The sequence below is a fragment of the Panthera tigris genome, chromosome F3, assembly GCF_018350195.1.
Source record: "Panthera tigris isolate Pti1 chromosome F3, P.tigris_Pti1_mat1.1, whole genome shotgun sequence".
NCBI lineage: Eukaryota > Metazoa > Chordata > Mammalia > Carnivora > Felidae > Panthera > Panthera tigris.
Genome location: NC_056678.1, coordinates 45,189,168 through 45,206,826, shown reverse-complemented (window position 1 = coordinate 45,206,826; position 17,659 = coordinate 45,189,168). Strand labels below are relative to the sequence as shown.

The 17,659-nt window shown below is 36.4% G+C and overlaps 1 protein-coding gene across 1 annotated transcript in view; it reads left to right on the top strand.

The window, feature by feature from the left end:
* Positions 1-17,659, top strand: part of CFH (complement factor H) — a 150,556-nt gene that overhangs the window by 88,039 nt on the left and 44,858 nt on the right. Inside the window, 11 exon segments of the mRNA XM_042975713.1 lie at positions 1,320-1,493; positions 2,904-3,080; positions 4,135-4,317; positions 4,425-4,607; positions 7,120-7,290; positions 9,162-9,344; positions 9,779-9,988; positions 11,862-12,035; positions 12,737-12,913; positions 13,620-13,793; positions 17,321-17,503. Coding sequence (XP_042831647.1) covers positions 1,320-1,493; positions 2,904-3,080; positions 4,135-4,317; positions 4,425-4,607; positions 7,120-7,290; positions 9,162-9,344; positions 9,779-9,988; positions 11,862-12,035; positions 12,737-12,913; positions 13,620-13,793; positions 17,321-17,503 — 1,989 coding nt within the window.

The window sequence follows — 17,659 nt, the reverse complement described above, 5'->3', positions numbered from 1 at the left end:
CTTATTTTTGGCTGGCAAAATATATTTGTGCCTATTCCTGCTTTTAGGTGATCAGACTTTGATGACAGAATCTTTGTTTCTAGACATGAAAGTAATGTTTGTAAGTGAAGATGTGGGTCCATAGTGCAGAATTTTAATTAAAGTATGGAGTTTTATGGTTGACATTCCAGGGTAGCCCACTTTAAAAATCCTCTCCTTTAGAAAATGTTCATAAACATCTAGTTAGTGGAGAAGGAATACTGCTAGATGGTGCCAAATACAGCTGTGTTGAAACATTTCCCTGTCCCTGGATGTTTATGAAGATTTCTATGAACAGTTTCCTCAGTTTATCTTATACTCCAAAGCTACACACTGATAGTTTTGAACCGATATTTACATATTCACTTTAAAGGAAGTGGATATTTGAATATCCATTTGTACTGTTTTCATTTCCTTATTTTTTTCAATGTCCATGCTTACTATGGGCACTAGCCACAAAAAAAAAAATGATAAAAGTGGCTCCCATATAAAGTCATTTTATACTGAATGTTAGTTAGTTATCCATTGTAATACTTACTATGGAAGAGAAACACACTGTCTCTCTTCACTAGTATAGTTTTGCTTTGTTTTTTAAAGCTTTAAGGTAGCTGGCTCCATAACACAGCATAAAATTTGAGATGAATTACCTAATCTTTATGAACACACTGTAGCAAAAATTAAAACTTTTAACATTTTACTGTCTTATAACTAATAATAAAAATAGTTATCTCTCCATTCAATCTTGGTAAGTTTAGAAAAATGAACAGCCATTAGGAAAATATTTGGGGAAGAAAATCAGCATGTGAGCTTTAGAAATTATGATGTTTTAAAGTAGAGTTTTATAGAATGTTTAAAAATTTACTTGCATTTTTGAAAACCAATCGTATTCAACTGATCCAGTTTTGTCTGGAATATTTGTCACCTTGCTAGTGAATGTGGCATCTTAGTTCACCAAATCCTATTCCTCTCTGCTAGTTAAAATATGATGCACCTGTAATGGCCTATTTGATTACAAGCATGGCATAAACACATAAGTATAACTGATTGAGAAAAGTGTTCGTAGAAAAATTTTTTCAGAGTGTTTAAGTGATAAGGAAAATGCTGTGTAGAAACATATTTTTTCATTTCGAGTAACTCTGAAGACAATGATTTATCACTGGTATTCTTAATTTAATATGATACTGAATTTACTAGCACAAGCTAATTGATAAAGGTTTTTTTTACCTCCTTGGGATGAGACTTAATTACATCGTCCATTAAATAATATTAGAATTGAAATCTTCAATTCTGTTATGCATTAGAATCTTGTGAGATGCCAGCATTTGAGAATGCCAAAGCCAAAAGCAATGGCACGTGGTTTAAACTCAACGACACGTTGGACTATGAATGCCACGATGGATACAAAAGCCAAGATGGGCGCACAGGTTCAATAGTGTGTGGTAACGATGGTTGGTCTCATAAACCACTATGTTATGGTAAGTACCATTTTTCCAGGTATTTTTTTTTTCAGGACTAACAAAATTACCAAAACGTGTTTAAGATATCCCAATTTGAACAAATTTGCATTATTTAAAGTCATTTTGGGGGCATCTGGGTCGCTCAGTGGGTTGAACCTCAGACTTTGGCTCAGGTCCTGATCTCACAGTTCTCGGGTGTAAGCCCCATGTGGGGCTCTATGCTGACAGTTCAGAGCCTGAAGCCTGCTTCAGATTCTGTGTCTCATTCTCTCTCTCCACCTCTCCTACTCACACTCTGTCTCTCTCTCTCTCTCAAAAACAAATAATCATCTAAAAATAATTAATTAAGTTTTAAGAAGTCATGATTAAAATCAAGGTGTCTTCTTCTGATTTACTGTAACCTGGGAGAAGAGGGTGTTTGAAAGCCCAAGGACCATTATCTCTCTTTAACACAGTGTTTCCTATGGGCCATATATACATGATAGGTTTATAAACAAAGAATAATTTTGTTTGTTATTCTAAATGCAAGGTATCATATTATTTAAAACTGGGTTCTTTGAGTGTATGCTATAAGAAAACCAAAATTGTAGTTTCTTACAATTTCCTCAGCTATTTTGCTCCTGAGTTTCTGCTTTTACACCTTCTGCCTTGAGTGTTAATTTCTGCAGACCCTGAGAGAAGCTCTTTATTTTAGGAATTTAGCTTATTTTTATTTGGGAATGTCACGAATGTCACAAACTTGACAAATTTGAAGGGATAATTTTACACATTCGTAAATTGAATCAGAATAATCAATAATTTCTTAATAGATAGTATAAAGGTTTAATAAGAATAGATAATTGGGTATTACATAAATACTGAGGATGCCTAGAATATGCCTAACTATTTGGCTTTGAACATGGTTCCTTATTTTGTTTCATTTTTCAGTTTGGTTTCTGTACTAATATAATATAATCAATATAAATTAAGCTATTTTAATAGTTTCTTAGAAACTGTTAGAAATGTCTCCTAGTGTTCTGGTTGTCCAATTATATTTACATTAAACAAAATACTAATCTTATTTGAGTGCAATTTTAAAAATGTAGCATCAGGTTTTTTTTTTTTTTAATGAAAAAATATGTTTCTGTTTTGGGAGTACAAAATAATATAGCATTTATTTTATAAATGTCAGTTATAAAATCAGATCCAGTGCAAGCAAGTTGACCTTCCAAATACATTTTCAGGGTACATATGTTGCTCTTCAATGCCTTAATATTTCTCAGGGTCCCCTATGAATTTAGAGGGCGTAGAAAACCTAATATGTAAAATTTTCTGTGGCTCCTCTGTATAAGCAGTACCCAGCACCTCATTTTTATACGACACATATAAAATTTACTTTGCCAATGATTAATTTTATATTCTCACCAAATTATTTGAACATTTTTATAGAAATAGAATGCAAGATTCCTGAAATAGAAGATAACTTAAATACTCAGCCCAAAGAAGACAAATATAAAGTCGGAGATGTGTTGAAATTTTTCTGCACACAAAGACTTAAAAGAGTTGGACCAGATTCAGTTCAGTGTTACGACTTTGGATGGTCCCCTAATCTTCCAAAATGTAAAGGTGAATATTTATCTTCTAATTGCTACAACAAGAAATAGGATTTTTGAAACCAACATTTTTATGTTTTTGTTTCTCTCACGCTTAATTTTCTGTTGGCTTCAAGTGTGTGTGTCTGTAATCTAATTCATTAAGCCAGGACATGTGTTGGGTAGTAGATATCTCAGATTTTCTTATTTAAGAAATTAATCTCCACTTGTTTCTTGAAATATGTAGTGGTAAAAGGCCAAAGATTTACACGATCTGAAGAGAGACCAGAGTATGATGTATGTAGTGGTAATAGCCATAGATACATGTGTTATGCCTTAATGTTTGTTACTTTTCCTTTTGACTACAATTCCACTGTTAATACTGGACACTTGGTATGGCATGGGCCTTCCCTCAACCTTCATCGAGTGCCTAAACAATATTCAAGTAATGTATAGTTAATTCAGTCCATTCAATCACATGTATGTCTTAACCAAAGTTAAAATATGTTGATAAAATGCTAGCCTCAAATGATGACTTTTGTTTCAAACAGTTTTGATAAACTTTTTCCATGGCATATGAATATTGTTAACATTTACATGACCATATTTATTAATTGGTTTGCATACATCTTTAGAATATCTAGATTATTAAACATGTTTTCTGGGTTTCAATATACTTCCAATATACTAGTTCAGTGTAATTAACAGTACTGGGTTGCGGTGCCTGGGTGGCTCAGTTGGTTGAGCATCTGAATCCTGATTTCAGCTCAGGTCATGATCCCTGGGTCATGGGATCGACCCCATGTCGGGTTCCATGCTGAACATATAGAGCCTGCTTAAGATTCTCACTCTGTCTCTTTCTCCTCTCCCTTCTTATCCTCTATCTCTCTTTCTAAAATAATAATTTTGAAAAAAGAACTGGGAAACATGTTTCTTGTTTAAGCACTATTTGTTTTTCATTGCTTAAGAAGGCTATAATAAAGTACATTATAAATAATATAAATTAAAGAAAAAACTCTCCATTTTATTGTTTTTTAAGTTGTGAAATAGGTAATTTGATCATTATTTACACATTATTTCTCCTGTAGAGCAAACAAAAAAGTGTTCTCCACCTCCTCAACTCCTTAATGGGAAAGTTAAAGAAACACAGAAAGAAAACTATGAACACAACGATTTGGTGGAATATGTGTGCAATCCTAGATTTCTGATGAAGGGTTTTAATAAAATTCAGTGTGTTGATGGACGGTGGACAGACTTGCCTATTTGTATTGGTAATGTATAAAATATATTCATATTTAAAATAAACCAACCTTTTATATTTATAGAAACACATAAATTGTATTTTATAAGTAAACATATTTTTCTGAAATTTTCACAGAGGTGGAGACTACATGTGGAGATATACCAGAACTTAATTATGGCTACGCTGTTCAGACTTCTAACCCTCCCTATCACCATGGAGATTCAGTGGAGTTCAATTGCAGAGAAGGATTCACAATGATTGGACAGAAATCAATTACATGTATAAGTGGATCGTGGACCCAACTTCCTCAGTGCATTGGTGAGAAGACCCTTCTCAAATAGACGGTCAATGAAATGTAATATTTTTATTGTACAAACTGTATCTGCAAACATAGTTTTGAAATTTAGATATATGCTTGAAAATGTCAGGTCTTAAATTATAATGATTGCTTATCATCTACAAAGGAAAAATAAAAACTAGCAAGAGAGTCTGATCACCCTTTCTATCCCTGAAATTAACATGCTTTTTAAGTGTGAAGCTAAATTTTACTTACAGTTATTCATATGATTTAAATCTGAGTATTAATCGCCAGGAAAATAGAAGCATATTTGCATAAATCCCATTTTCATTTTACGCGGCACTCTTGTTTTCAGGCCCTGGAAAACAGACAGTGTCAAGAAAGTGCCCACTTGCTACATCCCTATAGGAATCTTGCCTCTCTCAAAGCTTCTAAGCATTTCTCAGTCTGTTTCAAATGCGGCAGCAAGAAGTTGATGTGCCAAAGGGTGGGTGAGCTGCAGACCCTCTGGGTTCGCAGTATAAGTCAGTCAAAGGAGGCAGTCAGGGTGGGGCCAGGAAACAAACCTGATTGTTGGACTTCACTCTGGTTGATGTACGTGCATCATCCTGACCTTTGGATGACTAAGTCTTTGATGACTAGCTGGGAAAATATTGGGGGCCCTTTTCCTTTTTCCCTTGGAATGAGTTCTTTCCTACAGTTTTCTTGGGTCCTACATTCAAAGAGAGTCCTGGATGTCCAATCTTACTTATTCACCAGATGTCTAGGCATTAATTGTTCCAAGGAGAAGGTAGGGCTTAGGCTCATGTTCCATGAGAGCAGAGATTGACACCTGTTTTGTTCACGATGTATTCCCAATATACAAAGGACTGGTGAACATACAGCAGACATGAAATAGGAGTTTGTTGAATGAACCATTAGGTTTTGTTGCTTTTTAATCCTTACATTTTTGCTAGACACATTCCCATGAGAAGTATTGCCAGTCCTTCAAGACCAAATTTCATCTTTGTCCTCTTCTATCTCCACAAACGATTTCCCCTCATTTTATATGGGGGAAAACCCAAGGTTGTAACAGGATGAAAACTCTCAACTTTTCACTCTTATACTAAAACATCTATTTCATTTATTAGTCTTTTTAGATCTCAGAGTTTGCCTTTCCAAGGTTAATCTTCGACCTATCTTCAAGTTTACCATAATCCACTTTTAACTATCATAGACCTTACTCCAATTTTCTCCTCTCAGTGTTGATTTTGTACCTCTAGCTAGTCTAGCTTTTCATTCTTCTCAAAATGTTTATTTTCTCATAAGAATCAAGGAACTTCTTTCAGAAACCAGTCAATCACAGGACCATGACAACACCCACTACCACTCCTTTTGACTATGGGTGAGTTACTATCACCTGCAGAAAACTTTGTTTTCTCTTCCTCAACACTGAGGACAAGCCCTAAAACCAGAATTTATTTTCAGCCTCTAGTGTGTTTTGAATTATTCCCCTTTGTATTATTTTTTATTGTATTACAAAATCATTACTTCTTTGGGCACTTATTAAAAAATCCAAAGACCTACATCAATTGATATTTTATCAGCTTGACAAAGTACTCCGGGCTGCATTGAATTTTTGAACTATGTAGTTGTATAAAAAGTTGTTATACTCGTATTAGAGTCAACAAAATTGACTGTTACAATATTATTGAATTATAGGTTGACCTGATGTACAAAATAGTATTTCAAAGATTGGAAGAGTATATACAGTAAACAGGTTGTGACTTAAAGCACCCAATTTCTTAGTCCAAGTATTTGTCCCATTTTAGTGATCATGCAAAAGATCTGCTTAAGTGTTCACATTTTACGTAATACATTTTAGATGTGCTTATTAAATTACCATAAGTGAAAAAATATATTCATTTTTCTGAAACACGATATTTAAACTAGCAGCTTCATATATTCTATTTCCACAGATAAATAGGAGACCAAATTTAACCAGGTGATGACTGTTCAGTGTGTAAATCATCCAAAAAAGTTAGCCTCTTAATGCTGTTCTAATCCCCAAAGTGCAGGTTGTATTTATGGCAGACATTTTCTCTGAAATTTCAAAGCCTGGACACAGGACTTATGTTCAGACATAATAAATAGCCCATCACATGCAATATGATCAGGAATAACTTGGTTGGTGGGACTTACGGGCATAAATTCTAATTTCGATATACTATTGAGTCTAAGCTATTGTTCTGCATTAACTGCTTTGATTCTTTTTTTTTTTAAATCTTTTTTTCTTTTTCAAGTATTTTATTTATTTTTGGGACAGAGAGAGACAGAGCAACAACGGGGGAGGGGCAAGAGAGAGGGAGACACAGAATCGGAAACCGGCTCCAGGCTCCGAGCCATCAGCCCAGAGCCTGACGCGGGGCTCGAACTCACAGACCGCGAGATCGTGACCTGGCTGAAGTCGGACGCTTAACCGACTGCGCCACCCAGGCGCCCCTGCTTTGATTCTTATAAGTAGTCTTTTCAAGGCAATATTTTCATTTCTAGCAACAGATGAACTTCGGAAGTGTAAACACAGCTTAACTATACGTGACGTAAATCCATTTAAGACCGAATTTGATCATAATGAGAACATAAGTTACAAATGTAGAGGAAAATCAGAACAGAAACACTCAACGTGCATAAATGGAAGATGGGATCCTGAACTAACCTGCACAGGTAAGCTCTTGTTTATAGTACTTTCAAAATCTTATTCTATTTCTTCCGAACTTGCCAAAGCAGTATTTGGGCATCTTTTAAACATGTTTAGCTATTTATTATTACAAATAACTTTGAAGCCGGAAGGGAATTTAGAAACTAACCACAACATCATTTCTAGATATTAAGTGCATCAGTGCTTCAGTCCCCTATAAAACAACCCACCCAGAAACTTGATGGCCTCAAATTAATGCCGGTCGGGTATCTTTAAGAAATAGTGATTTGGTTTTCTTTGAGGCTGAGGAGAGCACAAAGATGGCATCCCCTGGTCCACGTTCCCTGAGAGCACCTCGGTGGCCCCCAGATGTGCGGCAAATCTCAAGTCCACCCCTCAGGCTACCGGTCTAAGACAGATAATTAGGCTTTTTCCCCAGAAAGTCTGGGCTGTGTTTCAGGCTGCTTTGTGGTGCCCTGGAGGTAGTGGCCCACCAAGAGTTATCTCTCGGATTGTTGTAGTGCGTTGCAGGCCCCAGAAATGCAAGCCCCTCTGGCCACTAGAGCCTGGGGATCAAGGAGTGTGCCCTCTGTGGGCTGAGCATGCTGGCCAGCTGTAGCGAGGCAGCAGAATGCGGGGCTGGGGCCCGCTCGCCGGCTTTGATGAAGCCACAGGAGAGCCCTGGGCTGGAGTGCACCCACTGGTGCCATCAAGGTAGAGGGAAAGTGAAACATGGCACCTGCCGGAGATTTAGTTGCCAGACCAACCTCTGGTAAAATGTATCAAGAGGAAGTAGAAATTAAGATTATTAGGACAAAAATGCTTAAACAAGCAGATATAGAAGAGAATAAATCCTTGAGAATACATTGAAAAAATATGCCAAGATAATGAAAACAGAAATAAGAAAACAACTTTTGATTAAATATAAAATACTCCTGCTTCTGTCTAAAGATAGAAATAGAAAATATGACCATATTAGTCAGCATGAATGAATTCTATTCCGTCAACAATTTCTCTGAATTGAATACAAAGTGTCAGATAATTGGAAGGACTCAGGAGACTTCCCAAAGTACAGTCACATAAGGTCTTTAAGGAAATAAACGCATGGCAGGAGAAAGCAAAACGTAGGTGTCATAGAGAGGTCCAAAAGCCTCCAGGGTTAGCCGTCCAGAGTCTTCCCTCAGTGGAACAGGACATCTTTGTCTCCAGGTTATGAACTGCCACGATACATGTGAGGTATCTCTGCTTTATGGGAGCTCAAACTCAAGTTTGCAAAGGAATCTTGTATACCTTGCTGGTCATAGAAGTAAAGTCAGGCTGTCTAATCCGTTAAACAGGGTGCATTTCATCATCTGTGTATCTCTAAACAGTGTCGGCAACCTAGTCAACAGTATCTCCAGAGAGTTTTGAACTTCAAACGACACACTGTTAATCACTAGTGACCATATCTAATTCATGTCTTGGCCAGGAACCTGTATCATATAATTGATTACGTGTAATTCTTCTTGTGGCTAATTATTTTCCATTCCACATCTTATAAGGGTTTTAATGCAATCACAATACATTTGATTATAGATAGCTGTAAAAAGATCCTAATATCAGTATTTACTTAGTGCCTGTTACTGAGTGGATGATTCAGTTAGTACATCGTAATGGTTAGAAATAATCAAAAGAAGTTTTACATAAATTATGCACGATTTATCACAGAAGGAATAAAAGGAAGATACTACCATTAAGACCACGTGTGATGTATTAAAGCGCTCTACAGGCTGAAGAGGATCACATATTTAAGCATAACCTTATTATTTGATCGTTTATGATACATTATTATTGGGCTTTCTCTTTAGTATTTTTAACTTGTGATTTTCATCACGAAATCTAATTTTCATATTTGTAGAAGTACAAATGCAGTCATGCCCACCTCCACCTCAGATTCCCAATGCTCACAATATGGCAACGACGGTAAATTATCAGGATGGAGAAAAAGTATCTGTTGTCTGTCAAGACAATTATATAATTCAGGATGCAGAGGAAATCGTGTGCAAGGATGGAAGATGGCAGTCAATACCACACTGCGTTGGTCAGTAATGCATAACTTGCTTTGTAACATTCTTTCAAATGAGGTTAATACTCCCCTGTGCTTTGTGTAAATGAACAAGATAAGGACCTTTCTGTCTATTTCACTTTATCTTGAAACAGTAAATTGCAATCTAAGTATACAAATCAATCGGCATTCTTTCACTTCTATGAAAGAAACGACAAAAACTTTGGGTTACTGTGTAAATACCATAGAAAATTTGTTTGTGCCTATTTCACTCATGATGAACAGGACAAGAATGTGGGGCAGAGTGAACAAGCAGATACTATAGATTTGATGGAGACATAAGCTTGCAAATTTCAGATGTTTTTTAGTTTTTCAGTAATTTAATTTTTCAGATTATCCTTATTTTGCAACCTCACCTAGTATTTGATTACATTTTTCAATTTAAATATTGATCTCTGTTCTTTATACAGAAAAAAGCCCATGTCCTCAACCACCTCAGATAGAACATGGAACCATTAAATCGTCTCAATTTTCAGAAGAGATGGACGAAACATTGAAACCTGAGGTTTATGTACATGGCACCAAATTAAATTACATTTGCGAGGATGGTTTCAGGATATCTGGAAAAGATGAGATAACGTGCCACATGGGAAAATGGAGTTCTCCACCTCGGTGTGTAGGTGAGGACAGTATGCAAACCACAATTCTATTTTCGATATAATCCATTAAGCATAATCAATTGTCAAATTCGTGAGAAAGAATCCTTTAGATTTCTAAATATACAAACTCATTTATAGCTAAATATCTAAAATCATTTATATATTCATGTACCTTAACAGCAATTTTTGCACAATCAAATCTATCCTCTTTGTGGTAATTTCATTGACTCATTACAGACTCACTTTGAATTCTGGCAATTGTTTAATGACAACTAGATGTGTAGTACAACTAAACCTCTCTGTCCGTATACATACCGCCTATTCATATTCCTACCCATTTATATATGGAACTTGTACTGATTGCTTTGCCATGAGTTTTTATAAATTTCTTTTGTTTTTCCTATAATGTCATGGGAGTTCTTACAACACATGGTACATAAGATGATTAATTCTCAATGCTCTTCTTTTTATTATTCACTATTAGTTTGAGAAACACTGATAGTGTCTTTCATAAATATATTGACATTTTTATTTTTTTATTTTTATTATTTAAGTTTTAGTTTAAATTCCAGGTAGATAACATGCAGTGTAATATTAGTTTCAGTTGTAGGATATGGTGATTCAACACTTCCATACAACACTCGGTGCTCATCACAAGTGCCCTCCTTAATCCCCATCACCTGCTAAACCCATCCTCCCACCCACCTCCCTTCTGGTATCTGTCACATTGTTCTCTATAATTAAGAGTCTGTTTCTTGGTTTGCCTCTCCCTCTTCCCCCCACCACCCCCCTTTGCTCATTTGTTTTGTTTCTTAACTGCCACATATAAGCGAAATCATATGTTATTTATCTTTCTCTGACTCATTTCGCTTAGCATTATATTCTGTAGCTCCGTCTGTGTCATTGCAAATGGCAAGATTTCTTTCTTTTGTGACTGAGTAATATTCTGTTGTGTATTTGTACCCCCTCTTCTTTACTCATTCATCTATCAGTGGACACTTGGGCTGCTTCCGTATCTCGGCTATTGGAAATAATGCTGCTATAAACATCAAGGCACATGAGTCCCTTTGAAGTAGTATTTTTGTATTCTTTGGGTAAATATCTAGTAGTGCAATTGCTGGATCATAGGGTAGTTCTACGTTTAACTTTTTGAGGAATCTTCACCCTGTTTTCCAGAGTGGCTGCACAAGTTTGCATTCCCACACCAACACTGCAGGAGGGTTTCCCTTTCTCCACATCTTTGCCAACACCTGTTGTTTCTTGTGTGTTGATTTTAGCCTATCTGACAGGTGTGAGGTGATATCCCATTGTAGTTTTGAATTGCATCTCCCTGATGATCAGTGATGTTGAGCATCTCTTTATGTGTCTGTTGGCTGTCTGTATGTCTTCTTTGGATCTATGTCTGTTCTTGCCTTCTGCCCATTTTTAACTGGGTTACGGTTTGGGGGTGTTGAGTTTTATAAGGTCTTTATATATTTTGGTTACTAACGCTTTATCAGGTACATCATTCACAAATATCTTCTCCCTTTCTGTAGCTTGTCTTTAATTTTGTTGATTGTTCCCTTCACTGTACACGAGTGTTTTATTTTGATGTAATCCCAATACTTTATTTTTGCTTTTGTTTCCCTTGCCTCAGGAAACCAATCTAGAAAGAAGTCGCTATGGCTGATAATGTACTGACATGTTTAGTTTCAAATTCCTACTCAGGTTGTCAACTGGATACATCAGAATGATGGTTTTGGGAAGCATTTGCACACCATCTCCGTGATATAATTGCAGATCCTGTGTTATTTTTTTCAAATAAACTGCCAAATTTGTCAACCAATGCATAAAATTAAGTTTCAGTTTTAGTAAAACATGGAGTCATTCTTTCTTTGTCTCTTTCTTTTTTTAGGACTTTCTTGTGAGCCACCACACTTGATTCCACATGGTATTCTATCTCACGTATCAGACAGTTACCAATATGGGGAAGAAGTAACATACAAATGCACCAAAGGTTTTGAGATTAATGGACCTGCATTCATAAGATGTATAGGAGGAAAATGGTCCCATGCACCAGAATGCAAAAGTATAGTGTATTTAATTTTACTCTACGATTGATAAATATTCTTAATTCAGAGCATAAATGGTACAAATATGAAACTAGGCAGTAATTCCATAATTTAACAAGGTATCTCTGGGAAGCTGTGGATTCTAGTAGAGAATTAATAGCCGTAGTAATAATAAAAGTGTGACAGCATGAGCCAAATTATTTCACTTTCATGTCACCGTGTGTGCACATTAGACCTCCTGTGATACACATCCTCAGACTTCTCATCTCTGTTCCTGTGTCACAGCTGGTCCCTGCTCATCAATCCCATCATTATTCAATTTACTGTTAGTTTGTCAGTTATCTCCTTGTACGTATAGTTTTCTGAGATATTTGACATGAATAAGGGTAACAGATTTTGATAGAGGTGAAAATACAAATAAGGTAGATGGCTTGTATGGGCAAGAAAGAATTTGAATGTAAGAAGTGTGATCTCAAGCATTACATGTATCCATATCTCTTCAGACTTACGATGTCATCATCCCCATGTTATACTTTGATAAACCTAGGACTATTCAATATAATATAAGGAAGACTTCTAACATATTTTTTCAAGGTATAAGAAAAATTTTGCAAGGTATTCATTGGTTCGATGTGTACCTATTATTCTACATTATAGTTATTAGCCATTATGTATTTTAAAATATTTACTGAACAAGTACATATTCTTTTTCTTTCAGACACGGATTGTTTTAGCTTACCCGACTTCGGTAATGCCACACCCATAGGCCAGAAGAAGACGTTCTATAGGTCAGGAGAAAAAGTGACTTATAAATGTCCAAATAATTACCTTTTGGATGGACCAAATACTATCCAGTGTATTAACAGCCAATGGATAGGAAAGCCAATGTGCAGAGGTACTTCAATGAAATTTTGAAACCTATTTGTCAAAATGTCTTCACTAATATAATATGCAATTCCTTCTAAGAGCACTTATGAAATGGACATGGATTATTCTTTGAGGCCAGGTCGAAGAAGTTTATGTTTTAACATAAAGGGGTATAATTGTGTACTCAGTGGTCAATCTGAAAGCCCAGTGGTTTTCAAACTGTGGTCTCTGGAAGAACAGAATCAGCATCTTCTGGGAAATGGTTAGAAACGCAAATGTGAATTCACAGGCTTGCTCAGACCTGTGGTGGCAAAAACTCTGGGGCTGCAACCCTGAAAGTGTCTTAACAATTCCCAAGGGATTCAGTGTATACTCCAGTCTAGGAACCATACCTATAGCCTGTTACATTTATGTCCACCTGAATCTCACTGGTGAATTATACATTATGCATTGAAATGTCCTTAAGCGTTTGCAAGAAAGAATCATTGAAGGCTGTTTTTGTCAATTATACATTTATTTTTCTGTTATTTTGCCAAGTCTTATAAAATAAAAGATATTGCTTTATCTCCTTTTCTTCAATCTTATATGTAAATTTCTTAAAATTAGCAGCCTTTCATGACAGATTAACTGTTGATTTAAAATCCTCTTAGAGATCTATTTGGAATCCCGTGCGTTGATTTGCTATTCAAAATGACCGTTATGTTAGAGATGCGACTTTTTTTCTTTCTATTCAGATATTTCCTGTGGGAATCCACCCAGAGTGAAAAATGCTATTATACTGGATGAGATGTCTAAGTATCTACCTGGTCAGAGGGCACGTTATGAATGCATCATACCTTTTTACCTGGTTGGGGGCAGAGAAGTGACATGTTCAAATGGGAACTGGACACAACCACCTCAGTGCGTAGGTAAAGTGTTTTATTTCCCTTAAAATATTCTCGTTAAATATTAAGAGATAATTTCAGGGACTAAATATGTTAATATAAATATATAATGAAGTAGTTATTTTGGTTCATTTTTTAATCGCAAATAAAGTGGTGTTGCTTAAAATCCAGTTTTTTCTTTCAGTGGACTTTTTTGTGGATGTATTTATTTTATGAAAGATTTGACCAGATTAGGACAGCTGGAATCATGGAAAATTCTCTCTGTGTTAAGCATTAAGACACTCGGTTATTTCCTGAGGAATAAATGTATTAAAGATACATTGAGGACATTTGACAGCTCTATGAAATTCCACTTGGAGACATGGAATCCGCAGCTGGGGCGTGATCCCAGAATTTGATACAAATTTGGGCTTCTTCAGCGTGTGGATTATATTTAAAGGAAGGTTACTAGTTGAGCTCAACCCAGGAATTAGTGTATACTGAAGAAAAAGTCTGAGAACTCGATCATAGGACACTCCAGCATTTAGAGTTTACGAAAGAAGGGAGCCAACAAAGGCGATATTATAGCCACTTGTTTTCAAATCCACTTTCGCCTGGCATATATATTTTCCAGTCTTTTACTTTGATCCCACCTATGTTTTCACGTTTAAAGCGAGTTTCTTTAGACGCCAGACGGTCGGTTCTTGTTTACGTGTGCACTCTGCCATTTCAGTGTTTTCACTGAAGTATTTAAACCACTTACACTTAAAGTAGTTTTTGATAGATTAGGGGCTGTGTCAGGCATTTTACTGTTTGTTTTGTGTTTCCTGTTTCTCACTTCCGTTTCCTTTCTTCTCATCACTGTAGATTTTTGAAACATCTTAAAATAATATTATTTTGACACCTCTATATTGTTTGGGGGCATATCTCATTGTATAGTTTCATTAGTGGTTGCCCTAATATTAAGATGTACATAGATAGCTTATCACTCCTCCCGGAATTGACATTTTACCACTTCAAGTGAAATGTGGAAACCTTACTTCCATTTAGGTCCATTTATCCTCCCCACATTTTATTTTATTTTACCTTTTTTTTTTTTTTTTTTTTTTAAGTAGGCTGCACAGCCAGCGTGGAACCCATTGCGGGGCTTGAACTCACCACCCTGAGATCAAGACTTGAGCTGAGATCAAGAGTCAGGTGCTTAAGTGACTAAAACCCTCAGGCACCTCTTACCCTCCCACATTTTAAACATAAATACCTTTTGGTGAGGGGGGGGGGGATAAATGTTAAGTGTTTCTTCTACATATGTTGAGCACTATAGGAAATGATACAATGTTGCCCAAACATCCAATATAACAAACTCCTTAGGAAAAAGAGTCTATTATATTTACCCTTATTTTTCTCAGTCGCCTTGTTCTTTCTTCCTGCATGAAGTCTCAGTCCTCCTTCTGTTATCTTTTCGGTGCTATTTGAAGAATTCCTTTAGCAATTCTTTAAAGGTAGATCTGCTGGAGATATTTCCCCCCTTTTCCATTGTCTCAGAACGTCTTTATTTCTCCCTTGTATCCTAAGGATGGCGTCACTGGATGTGGCATTCAGAGATGACAGTTTCTTTTCTTCTAGCACTTGAGAAACGTTGTCACTGCTCTCTGGATCCATGGACACAGATGAGAACCCCACGGACACTTGAACCCTTTTTCCCTTAGAGGTTTGCCTAATTTCTGTGTAGCTGCTTTTGAGATTTTTCCTTTTCTTTAGTTTCCCTCAGTTTGATTATGATGTATCTTGGCTTGAATTTCTTTAGGATTATCCTGTTTGGCTTTTTCAGTATGAATGTTTATGCCTTGTGCCCAACATGGGAGATTTTCAGCCATTATTGTTTGAGGGTTTTTTATTTGTTTGTTTGTTTGTTTGTTTGTTTTCATCTCTAACCCCTTTCTTTTCCCTTTCTGGTTGTCCAGTCTTTTGCTATACTCTTACTGGTCCCTGAAGCCCTGTCCACTTTTGTTTGTTTTCAAAGTGAGTAGTCTGTATTCTATATTCGAGTTTATTTATCCTTCTGTCATGTGTAATCCATGATAGAGCCCATCCAGTGAGGATTTTTAAAAATACATTATTCTCTTTTTCTGTGTTATAATTCCCATTGGATTTTGAAAAACCATCACTAAATAATTCCATTATCTGTGTCATCTCAGTGTTGCCATGTGTTGATTATCTTTTCTCTTTTGGGGTTTTCCTGGTCTTTGGCATAATGAGTGATGTTTTTCTCTCTTTTTTTAAAGGTGTATTTATTTTAGGAAAGTGAGCACTCATTCCAGTGTGTGAGCAGGGGAGGGGCAGAGAGAGGGAGAGAGAATCCCAAGCAGGCTCCTCTCTGCCAGCACAGAGCCCAACACAGGGCTCAAACTCACGAACCGTGAGATCGTGACCTGTGCGCAAATCAAGAGTTGGATGCTCAACCCACTGAGCCACCCAGGCACCCCTATAATGAATGATTTTCAGTTGTATTCTAGACATTTTGGATATGATGCTTTAAGGCTCCGGATTTTATTGACATCCCTTATTTATCAGGCCTCCAAAACTGCCAGAGTGCAAGTCCAGACTTCCCACTTGGCCTCCACTGACACCATGGAAAGTGGAGAGGCGTCTTGTTTGCTGAGTGTGGATAGAAGTCTGGGCACCTCACTTGGCCTGTGTTGATCACTGTTGATCTCTGAGCAACACGTGGAGAGGAATGGTCATGGTTTCTTGATGATGTTTTTTCGGAGTTATTCGAATACTGTAAAAAATACTTCTGTCTTGTTAGAATACTCCTTTCCTGGGCCTTTGGCTAAAGAGAGCAGGCAATTCTTGGAATTTTTTTTTTTCCATGAACTTGATATTGTTTCTGGGTTCCAGTCTTCTTCAGTGCTCAGTCCAGGATCCATAGAAGAGACAATGAAAACCCAAACTCACTAACTACAGTGTAATTCCTTGAATCCCAAGGTCTCTGATGAGATCGATATCTACTCCGCATCTTCCATAATCCCTTTTATTGTTTTTTATGATACGTTCAGGGTTTTTAGTTTTACTTAGCAAAGGGATTAGCAGAAATGTTTCTACCTCACCTTGTCCAGAATAGGAGGCCAACAATTCCCTTTCACATTATACAAATTTGTAATTCTTTGACTTAATTAAAGCTGATGTTTCTTTTGTAATAACAATGAAAGTCAATACACAGTGACTTGAGATCCAATAGACACTACAATATGTTGTAACTAATGAGAAAATTTCTTTGTGTATATTAGCTCTCCATCTGTCTGGCATTTATTCACTAGGGAAAATGTTTTTTAATACCAGAATACTACAAAGCAGACAATTTGTTAATGCTTTGTGTGTGCTTTCATGTGGGACAAAAGGAAGTGCTTAAAAGTGTTCTTCTCAGTTTCAGTGATTAGAATTTCTCCAACGAATCATTTCTGTCAGCAGAAATCACCAGTCTTGATGTTGTATATTGTGCTATATTTTTATTTGCTTTACTTTACCCTGTTTTTCTTTGGATGTTCAATAAATCAAATAATATTCTTTTTTAGACCCTAAAGAAAAATGTGGGCCCCCTCCGGCTATTGACAATGGAGACATGACCACATTCCCAACATCAGAATATGCTCCAGGGTCATCTGTTGAGTACCAGTGCCAGTCCTTGTATGTGCTTGAGGGAAACAAGGTCATCACATGCAGATATGGACAGTGGTCAGAACCGCCAAAGTGCTTGGGTAAATATCTTAATATTCACCTGGATCCTGGGAAAATCACTATAATGAGAAAGGTGTTTTGCTTTATTAACAGAATATTCATGGATTAACCACAATCATTCTATCAAATGTTTGACTACCAAATATTAATATGTGAAGAAATAAAGTTAGAAAAAA